This window comes from Typha latifolia, chromosome 8, assembly GCF_019914945.1.
Source record: "Typha latifolia isolate L0001 chromosome 8, TyphaL0001v2, whole genome shotgun sequence".
Taxonomy (NCBI): domain Eukaryota; kingdom Viridiplantae; phylum Streptophyta; class Magnoliopsida; order Poales; family Typhaceae; genus Typha; species Typha latifolia.
The window spans coordinates 4318727-4330514 of NC_133093.1; the positions used below are offsets into that span (position 1 = coordinate 4318727).

Consider the following 11788-nt stretch of genomic DNA (forward strand, 5'->3'; position numbering starts at 1 on the left):
CTTCCTAATAAAAAATGGAGGAGAAGAAAGGGTGAAAAAGTGACAGTTGATAGTGCCCTTAATTTTCTTCCTCTACTAGCTTTGAGATCTTAGCCAAAGGAGAATAAGAGGTATCATCATGCTCTAGAAGAAGAACAAGACAAGGGCAATTTAGACATTTTAATCAATAAAAAATTTGAACTAGAGGGAATATTCATTTTTATGACATAAGCTCAAATAGTATCAGTGTTAATCTAACTCGAGTTGTGATTTTAATATTTGGTAAAAAATAGGGTCGTTGTGATTTGCAAATTAAAAATGCAAGGCATAAACCACGAATATATAAAAGGTAGGGTGTTAAATGCAAATTTTCCTAATTACTTATTCAAACACTTATTAGAGGGTTAAAGTTGGAAACAACAAATATAACAGTAGCTAGAGAGACCTCAACATAGGAATAAATGTAGCAAATACAGATTCAATATCCAAACAATTTTTCAAAATTGAGTGAACCTTGCATAATAAAATGAATAACACAATTCAAATTTGATTTCATTTAAATCCATTGAACCAATGTTATGATCCGATCACATGGGTTAAGCCGATCAAGTCGGTTGAGTCGAGTCGAGCCAACTTGAGTTAGTTAGTTAGTTAGCTTTATCTTATTGATTTGAATTTTAAATAAATTGGATATCCGCATATTGATCTGATTCACTAGGATTTTACTCCTATAAATAGGAGTGGACATGTATTGATAATTATCATTGAACCGATTATTGAATGAATCTAAGTTTAGCCAAATCATTATTTTTCTCTTTATCTTTTACCATAGTCGTTAGATCGTTTTTATCTTTTAGATCATAGCCGTAGAAGCATCCTGATCTTCCAAACTCTAGCCATCTACCTCCACCAGCAGCCGCCCTATCTTACAGCCGTTTACCACCACCCTTAGCCATCCGCCACCCTCTGACGACCGCCGCAACGTCGGTTATTTACCGTTCTGCCCTATTTTGACCTTGATCCATTATTTTATTTATTACTTTTCATTCCGATATCAAATTCTCGTGAAACTAGAACCATTGCAATCCTAACTCACGAGGCTACCACCATATAAAATATCACAATTTTCTTACGTCTAGATCAGTCCAGATCTAGTGACGACGTTCGTCAAACGATGATTAACACGTGATCCAAGACGAACGAGGAAGAAGCAACCATGGAAGGTCAGGAACTCATCTCCGTTCCTATGGGAGTATTTCTAGCGCCCCCTCCACCACCAACAATCGCTGGCAATGAGCCACCGGCGTGCGCGACGGTGATATTTAAAGAATTTTCAGCCGAATTAAAGGAGAAATCAAATGAGATCCAAACCGCCCTCAAGAACTCGATCCAAGCCTTGACTAAGGCCCTACTGGCTACCCTCCACTAACCTGCACCACTACTGACCTCCAATTACTACGCGAGGCACTTAATGAAAACCATTAAGAATCATAATAATGATTTCCTCATCATTTCACTACAAATTTCCAAGTGTGATCCTTCATCATCTTATGCATTTCGGTTTGAAAGTGATGGTTTCAACACTTCTCAAAATATTGAATTCATATGTCAATGACACTTCCATGAAATATTAGATCGTACTCAGTAAATTTGACATATATGTTATATCAACTTGAAAAGGAGTTATTTTGCAATTGTTAGTTGAATAAGTCCCTCTTATAGCTCTTATAGCCCTTAGTCATATGCACTTTTTCCTCAACTAACTATGGTTAGGATTTAGTGCAAGCTGACCTCACTCAAGTTGATTCAGACACACCATTAGATGTGCACCTAACGCATCAAACTTGTGCATCTAAAAAACTCTGTCATGCTCACTCAAATCCTACATGCCCATGTATTTCCCTTTGATCATGATTAAATTGTAGGATACAAAAAATTGATATGGCAGCGCACATCCCACAATGCAAACGGACTAACCCACCCATATTAGCGCACACTATGTATCCTTTATTCGTCAATCCTACATGCTCAACTATGTATTCTTTATCTAAGATCACTAATCCACAAATTAGTATTCAACATAAAAGAAGTTTTGATTGAATATTTAATCCATGATTTCGGAAGCCATAATCTATTCTCTTTCCAATGGACTTGCAATAAGTGGAAACAGAAAATCATGTTCAGTAGCAGTCCCAGAATACTTCATTTCTCTTTATTTACTTCATTTTTTTTCCTTATTTACTAGTTAAGTTTTTATGTTGCAGCTGCTATCTACAAGCAAAGCTAATGAGTGTCAAGCAATTGTGGTTTAAAATTCTTGACTGCACTGTAACATTTTACCTGAAATTCATATGATTCAAATAGGGTAAGAATTGCCTCAGGCTCTTCAAGGGCATCATCATTAAGCACTTCTATTGCAACGGTGATGGATTTGTTACTTATCACAGGAACCATGACATGTTTGATCATCAAATCTGCTACCTTCGCCAGCCCATAATCTAAAATGTCGACTATCTGCATATGAGAAATGCAGGAATAAATACAAACAGAAAGTATATAATTGAGTAGAACGATCAAGAAAATCAATTCCTAGTATTCCTGATACAGCTTACTGGGACTCAATGCAGTAGCTAATAGGAGCAGAAAAATGCATGTAGTCTGAGGTTACTTACCTCCATCGCGTGTAATGCTTGATGGAGCTCAACTCTACTCATATCTCTGCCACTCGACCTAGATCTCACAATCATTTTGCCTTTCTCCGGCTCAAACTGAACAGAATCTTCCACATTCTTCGCAAGAACCCCTTGCAGCTACCATCAAACAAAAAACAAAACCACATTAAGTTAACAAGTTATGAACGCATATCCACAGTTGCAGTCAAAAAGTTATCCAGCAACCTCGTCAAAGCACTCCGTCCATTCCTTCCTCAAGAACCCAAAAACAACAGGCTCTGCTGCAGAAGCACCTTCCTCCCCCTCGACAACTGGCAATGCGGCCTTCAACTTCTTCACCACCTCCGCCGCTTCGACCACCTTCCCCGCCCGGAGATCCTCCTTCGCCGCACGCAAGCGCTCGGCCAAAACCGAAATGGATTTCACGACCACGAGCGCCTCCATACGCTCCCCGAGCTCCTTACGGGCGTCACGGATCTGGCCAGCGAGGGTGCGGATCTCGAGGTCGATGGGACGGTCGGAGAGGAGGCGGAGGGCGTCGGAGATTGACGAGGAAAGGGAGGTGGACGCGGCGGAGGCAAGGGAGCAGCGAGAGAATACGGCTACGAGGTCGCGGCGGTGCGAGAGGACGTAGTCGCGGGCTTGGGATTTGATGTGGAGGGACCGGACGTTGAGACGGTCGATGAGGAGGCGGAGGTCAGGGGCAGAGAGTGGGGAGGAGGGATCGGAGTCGAGAAGATCTGGATTCGATAGGAGATCGCGGATGTCGATGGAGCCCCGCAGGACGTCCATCTCTCCGTCTCTCTCTCTCTCTCTCGTCTCTCCGATGTGTCTTCTCTCCGTGTCGTCTCGTTGGGGTCCCAAAACTCGCAACTCTACCGTGCCGAGAGAAACAAGCAGTGACTAGTCGGGAAAATAATTTGCAATAAAAGAGGTGGCAAAGTTTGACCCGACCTGACACAATTTAATATAATTAAATTTGGGTAATAGATAGGTTAATCCGTCTAATCCGTTTAATAATCGAATCATATTCGGATTTATAATGGGTCACATTTTGATCTGTTTGACCCGTTTAAGTATACAGGCTAGGTTGGGTCAACTCGCAAACCCGTCAACTTATTATATATATATAAGGTAACTAAAAACCCTACCGGAAATCCCTAAATGCTAACCCACCCTCTGAATCTCTCCAGCTGCCTCATCCTTTTGAAAAGGGAAAAAGATTTGCCCCCATTTCTCTCCAATCTCTCTAGTCACGATCATCTCTGCCGGTCGCGGTGCCTCCGTCCACGTCTCTGCTTGTCATTGCCTCCACTATCTCTTACTCTCCTCTCCGGCGGTTCATCAGGGGCAACCTCCTCTCCAACGACATCCTCATCCTCCCCTCCTCCCTCTGATATCAATATTCCAATAGCATTCTAATTTTAGCCGCCATCCACACCTTTTATAAAGGCTATACAGCAAGCCAAAATAATAATAATTAACCCTAATTCTAGTGGACTCCCGCTGATCGCGTTCGAATGCGCTCAATCGCGTTCAAATGCACAAAAGCGTTCTTTGTCAATGCGAACGCGATGCAGGCATTCGAACGCATTCGACTGCGTTCAAACGTGCATTTCACATTCTCTGTTTTTGCGAACTTAATGCAAGCGTTCGCAAGGGCGTTCGAACGCAACCTACAAAAACTTTATTTTAATGAAAATAAATAACTAATGCAATAAGAAAAAACTCTAACAAGGTGTATTAGTCGACCACGCTTCCCCACCTTGCCCTCAAGGTGTAAAGTTGGGAAAACGCTCTAAGATGTCCGTTTCCAACTCCCATGTCGCCTCATCGGATGGTTTGCCAAGCTACTCAACTAGAATCTCTATCTCTAATCTGTTACCATGACGTTGTCGGCACCTAGCAAGTACGCGAACTGGCTCTACGATCTCTGTCTTCTCCAATGGCTCCTATAGAGTTGATCTAACGATCTCATGATCACCAATCCGCTCCCTCAGCAATGAAACATGGAAGACAAGATGCACTCTCGACCCCTCCGGTAGTTCCAAACGATATACAACCGGACCGATACGCTCTAACACCCGAAACGGACCAAAGTAGCGATGTGCTAACTTTTTGTTATGCATCGGATGCAAGGTCACCTGTCGATACGGTTATACTCTCACAAACACTCAACTGCCGATGTCGAATACTTGCTCCCAATGGCTACGATCATAAACTTACTTCATGCGGTTTTGAGCAAGTTTAAGATGGGCACGTAACCTCCTCAATGTGGCATCTCTATCCATCAATGCTAAGTCCACCTCCATCCGATCTATAGATGCTACTCGATCATAAGCGCGTAATGTCGGAACTATGCACCCATACACCACCTCAAACGGAGTCATGTCAATGCTGCTATGGTAGGCAGTGTTGTAAGACTACTCTGCCCACGGTAAGAACTCTAATCTCAAAGGTATCATTCAAGGCCTCATGAATGATATATTTCGGCCTCTATTGCGAAGGTATGTCTTAATATTTTTTTATGATATTTTAGTGTATAATAAGACTGAATTGGAGCATTGGCGGCATTTAGAGGATGTGCTGAATTTGTTGAAGCAAAGCCAATTGAAGATCAAAAAGTCCAAGTGCCTATGGGGAGTGCCACAAGTGGAGTATTTAGGCCACATAATTTTAGCAGAAGGTGTAGCGGCGGATCCTCAAAAAGTAGCATGCATGACCACTTGGCCGATTCCTATTACTACCACAGAATTACGAGGATTTTTGGGGCTGACTAGATAGTATCACCGCTTCATTGCCAGGTATGGCAAGATTGTTGCTCCTCTCACTTCTTTGTTAAAAAAGGACTATTTTAGATGGACTGATGAAGCCACTACAACCTTTGAAAAACTGAAAACAATAACGATGGCGCTCGCTTTAGCGCTACCACACTTCACCAAAGAGTTCATTGTAGAATGTGATGCGTCGGGAGTTGGCATAGGAGCTGTATATAGGGAGGACGTCCCATTGCCTTTCTTAGTAAGGCTTTATCACAAAAATCTTAGCAATTATTGACTTATGAGAGAGAGATGTTGGCAATTCTGTATGCGGTGACAAAGTGGAGACCTTATTTGATCAGTAGATGATTCATTATACGAACCGATCAAAAGAGTCTTCCATACTTTATGGGACATCGCATATACACTCCGGCACAACAGAGATGGGTCACAAATTTGCTGGGGTATGGTTATAAAATCCAATACAAGAAAGGAACGGAAAATAGAGTGGCGGATGCACTATCGCGCCAACTAGATACTGCCAAGCTCGCAGCCTATTCTTCTCCTACCTTTCCATTCCTTAACGAGCTGAGGTATGCATTTACATCTGACCCAGATGTTTTGAGATTGTTACAGGAGGTCTTCGATGATCCGAAGCACCATCTAGAGTTAGAGAGTCGAGGCGGTTTGCTGCAGGACCGTGGACACATTTGTTTGCATATACAGAGAACGTCTTTTGTGCGTTTGAATACGATCGGGCGCGTTTGAACGCGATCGGCCACTTTCGAGCGCCATCGGCAGAAATCCTCTATAATTAGGGTTACTTATTGTTATTATGACTTGTTGGCTAGCCTCTATAAATATATGGATGGCAGCCAAATTCATTATGCTATTGGAATATTAATTTATTGCCTCTCTATCATCTCTCTACCCTAATCTCCCTCCTCCATCTTTACCAACCTACCACCTCTACCGTTGGTAAGGTCTCTCATTAATCTCTCTCATTTGTCGAGTCTTCCCACTTCTTTGGGATCTCGACCACTTCTTCCCCTTCGTCTTTATTTTTTAAACAACATCACCCATCCACCCTCATCTCTATTATCATCCATAACCCTAACTTCCACTTCATTCGTCACCATCATCATCATCTGTAATATATTATATTTTCATCCTAGTTGTAGTTCGAACTTGTGAATGGCGTAAATACGAAGAACAGAGAGTAGGGAGTTACGGATCGATTCCACTTGGTTTTGTAATTTTTCGATTGTAAGAGAATATCTGTGAATTTTTTCCCTCCGTTTTTACAGACTTCTTCCTACAATAAATTCAGATATTAAAGAAATTGTTCCGTGACCCTATCAGATCCTTGCCCAAACTCCGGTGTCACGATCTAGGTCATGTCAATCGCTAGGTCGATGATACGATCACGCCTCGGGCTATGGAGCTCTGATACCAGCTTGATACGATATTCTCTTTGGGGCTAAGGCTCTGATACCAGCTTGATACGATCTTCTCTTTGGGGCTAAGGCTCTGATACCAGCTTGATACGATCTGGCACGAAACTTTGAAATTAGATCCCAAAATATGTTGTCGTCGAATCGACGTGAGATTTTGATATGTTGTAGCCTCGTAAAAGAACTTTCCAACAAATCTAGTTACAAGCGAATCGGAGTTGGAGATCTCGAGATATCATTCGTTTAGTGGCCGAACATCAGGATGCTCTATTTTGGATTCGTGGATAGAGGCACGAGATCCTAGGTAATGGTGGATGGTGGTGGACCGGCGTTAATGTGGTGGCACCGGTGAAAAGTGATGGTGGAACGGTTGTGGTTGATGGAAGGATTAGGGCAAGTGTTGGATAGATTGGACGAAGGGGGAGAAGAGGGCCACCCCTAAGGGACTAGGGTGATTAGCCGGACGAGGGAGGTTAGAAGCGGCGTCGTCGGGGATTGAGAGAACGGGAGCGAAGAAGACGAAGGAGGCAAGGCAAAACTCAATCTCAATAATCAATGATAATTTTGGTTGCCCTACACATCCTTTTATAGGCTAACCAACAACTCACATTAACCCTAAAAACATAATTTTCGTCGACTGCGTTCGAACGCACCGAGTTCGCTCTTTTGGATTTACGAACGCGATGCAGGCGTTCGAACGCGCGATCGAACGCGCTTGTCGGTATTTGCGAACGCGATGCAGGCGTTCATAGTGCGTTCGAACGCACAGTACATTCTCTTCACCACGTTCACAACCCCGTTCACAAACCGCGTTCGAACTCACTCCACCTGCGTTCGAACGCGACTTACAGAAAACTTATTTTAATGGAAATTAAACACTAAAACATGAAATAAAAACACTCCTAAAGTGAATCCATGCTCGAGACGACGTCGGTGAAGTCCGAATCGTATCAGTCGGAGAGGAGGTGTAACATCCCATACCATCTTTAATAATAATAATAATAATAAATTTATGAAATAAAGAGGATCATTGACATTAACATGTCGTACTTGGACCTATGGGGTATCGGTTCAGTGTGGTCCCACCGTTGGTCCTTCTTGAGGCACTGATCTTTGTCGAGGAGATGACGAAGCTGATCAGTTCATGACATATTCCTTCAAAGCATTATGATCATTCTACATTGCGTCCACCCTATGCAGCAATATTTGGAACATGCCCCTAAGTTCATCCTCCAAGCCTATGTTCACACCCATGGACATTGGTTGATTCGGTCCTACCGTGGCCACCTCAAAAGAATCGGCCTCATGATTATGGTTATCGTGGATTAAGTCTTCCCTTGTCAGTGTGTTCCCCATTGATCTCCTTGTTAATTACATCTTCCTTGTCTCCACCATTAATGGAGGTCCGAGATTCACCGAGCTTTGATACCATTGATAGGCTACGGAACGATCCCTTCAAGATTTGGATTGATTGTAGAAAACAGCCCACGCAACCAAGGGAAATATTCTCTTGTAGTTGAAAATTTATGAAACTATGTTTAATCAATCTATAACTTCTCGATCTATGATTTTCATATTTATGGCCTTCTTAGATTTGAACTGAAATTGGGACGCAAACATGATAGAATGGGGTGAAGGTGGTGGTGATGGGTGGAGTGGATGTTAGGGTTATGGATAATAATAGAGATGAGGGTGGATGGTTGATGTTGTTTAAGGGATAAGGACGAAGGGGAAGAAGTGGTCGAGATCCCAAGAACGAGGGAGGACTTAATGGACGAGGGAGATTAGAAGTTAGATGAGACCTTGCCAACGGTAGAGGTGGCTGGTTGGTGAAGAGGGAGGAGGGAGATTATGGTAGAGAGATTAGAGAGAGGATAGAGGAGGTAAGAAACCAATATTCATTAAGCATAATAATTTTGGCTGCCATCGACACCTTTATAGAGGCTAGCCAACAAGCCAAAATAATAATTATTAACCCTAATTCTAGTGGACTCCCGCAGATCGCGTTCGAACGCGCCCGATAGTGTTCGAATGCACAAAAGACATTCACTGTCGATGCAAACCTGATGCAAACGTTCGAACGCGCTCAACGGCGTTCGAGCACGCTCGATCGCGCTCGAACGCATATTTTGCGTTCTCTATTTTTGCGAACCTGAATACGGTGCTCGCAAAGGTGTTCGAACGCGACCCCTTCCGCATTCAAATGCAACCTACAGAAAAATAATTTTAATGAAAATAAATAACTAATGCAATAAGACTCTAACAAGGTGTATCAGTCGCATGTGCTCCTCCCACATGTGGTTGTAAACCAAGATGTCATCAAAGAATATCAGTGCATATTGCCTTAATTAAGGCCTAAAGATGTCATTCATTAAGCTCTAAAATGTGGCGGGAGCATTGGTAAGACCAAAGGGCATAAAGAAACTCGTAATGCCCGTCGTGTGTTCGAAATGCCATCTTGTGCACATCGGATGGTTCCACTCTTATTCGATGGTACTCTGCCCTTAAATCAAGCTTTGAGAAGTAGCATGCACCCGCCAATTCATCCAACAACTCTTCGATCACCGGTATGGGATACCGGTCCTTGATAGTAATAGAATTAAGAGCTCGGTAGTCCACGTAAAACTGCCACGAATCATCCTTCTTCTGCACGAGCAAGACCGGTGAAGAGTAGGCGCTTCGACTTGTCTTATCCACTGGACAACATCTCTTTGTCCATCTTCGTTATACCCTCATTTTGAATGAAAGGGTAACGATACGGTCTAACATTTGCTGGACCCGCCCCATGCATAATCTTGATATGATGGTCCTGGATCCTAAGTGGAGCCAATCCATGTGGCTGCTGGAATACATCTTCAAATTTTTGCAAATAGCCTTTAAATCAGTGGGTAAATGCATTGGATCATCCATATCTTTAGCCCTTCGATGAGTTGCATGAGGTACCCGCCACACCCAGGTTTTAGCAACCCTCTAAAGACTACAAGGAGCCTTTGGCCTCCTTGCTTGGCGTGGCTAGAAGCTAGACCAGTTGGCCTTCATGGCTAAACTCCATCAGCATGGTAGAGAGAAGCTAGACCGCGGCGGGCCCCACCCTGCCGCCACTACCGACTTCTCTCTCCCCACTACCTCTCTTGCTCTCTTTTACTTCTCTCCACCCTCTTCCTTTCGGTCTCTCTCTCACTCCCCTCTCCTCTCTCTCTCTCAAACTCTCTTTCTCCCTCTCTCTAACTACTACCGTCGCCGCCTCGCCCCCTTGCCGGCTGGCGCTATCTCCTTTGGAACCGCCGCCGCTACCGGTGAGGTCTCTCACTTCCCCTCTTTTCTTTTCCCTCCCTCCCCCCCTTCTCTCTTGTGCGCTAATACCCGAGCTCAGGCTCGTTGGAGCCGAGCCATCGGTCGTTGGCTTGCTAGCATCGGCTAGTGCCCTTTCCGCCGGCTCGGGTCTGTAACCCCCTCTATCCTCTCCTCCCTTCTCTTCTTCTTCTTCTTCTTCTTCTTCTTCTTCTTCTTCGGCTTCTTCTCCTTCTCTTTTTGCATAGTGCTGGGCTCGGCCCAGCACTGTAGGAGGTAGTGCTGGGCCAAGCCCAGCACTGATGGCAATGTCTTAATTAATTAATTAATTAATTATTTATTTATTTTATTGATATTATTTATTTAGACTTTTCCTTCTTAATTAATGCAAATGGATTATTTAGACATTAATTATTTTAATAACAATATATATTCTTCAATATGTTTATTATTAATTATAATTTGTATAAATAATGATTAATTAGGTATAAATATAGGTAATACTTATAATTATTTATTTATATCTCTATTAGATTAATAGATAGATTTTTAAATTATAATTATCAAATTTGTAGAATAAAATACATGTTAAGTAATTCTAATAGTTTAGTATACATTATTATTTTGTAACAAATAAAATACTATGCTTACGTATTTATTTATTAATTATTTTATAAAGTAATGACTACATAGTCCCTTATTAATCAAGATATAATTTAATTATAATTAGCTTTTTATCTAAATTTATATTTTTATTTATAATTAAAAATATAGCTAGTTATAAAGATAAGTAGATATTCTAAAGCCTAATAAATTATCATATATTACATGAATGGATTTTAATTAGGTGAACGTCTAACTTCATGCTACTTAAATATTTTTAGATCCCGAACCCCTTATTTGAAGCCCCGTGAATCCTATTAGGATGAATTGTCGCTCGGTTGCCGGATGTGACGGATACATAAGTTATGTCTTTTGATCAGATGTGAGTAGTCTTATCCCCTAGACGCCTTTCTCAAATTAGGTTATATTATATATTATGTACATGCATATTTTGGCCTCCAGCATGATTATATGACTTTGTCTAGAGATGATTACAGTCGAGCATATTTTTATCATTCATATAATTAGGCTGATATTAGATATGAGTATGATGATAATAAATAGAGATGATGAGAGATAATTATACTGTTGTAAGATTATGTTCGGTTGATATATAGCATGAGTATGCATGTAATAGATTAGCATGAGTATGTATATGTTGACTACATAGTTGGAGACTACATTGCATCATTTTTCTCTTGATTCCTATTCCACCTAAATTCCTGTTATGTAGTGACTTATTATCATACTTGATATATGCATCTGATCTATTATTTAGAAAGAAAATATGAAATGTGATTGATAGGATAGCTGATAGAAAGCATGAGTATACCCGAGTGGGCGCGAGGGTTAGGGCGTGCCTAGAGATGATTGATCGTTCGACATAGTCGCGATCCTATTAGCCTTACATCCGAGGTTGTTAGTCTGTGTGCGCAGCAGACATTAGGACACATGTCGTTCACTAGAGCATATATGACAAGTTATCCTCACAAGGTTTTTATCAGCTAGGAGGGTGCCCGGTTTGGATGGA

At 41.9% G+C, this 11788-nt stretch overlaps 1 protein-coding gene across 1 annotated transcript in view; it reads right to left on the minus strand.

The window, feature by feature from the left end:
* Positions 1-3554, minus strand: part of LOC140793736 (centromere/kinetochore protein zw10 homolog) — a 52856-nt gene extending 49302 nt beyond the window's left edge. Inside the window, exons 1-3 of the mRNA XM_073145412.1 lie at positions 2877-3554; positions 2652-2789; positions 2320-2493 (exon numbers count right to left, since the gene is read on the minus strand). Of these exons, the coding sequence (XP_073001513.1) occupies positions 2320-2493; positions 2652-2789; positions 2877-3443 (879 nt within the window). The 5' untranslated portion in view covers positions 3444-3554. The remainder of the gene's footprint in view (positions 1-2319; positions 2494-2651; positions 2790-2876) is intronic.
* Between the last annotated feature and the right edge of the window lie 8234 nt (positions 3555-11788).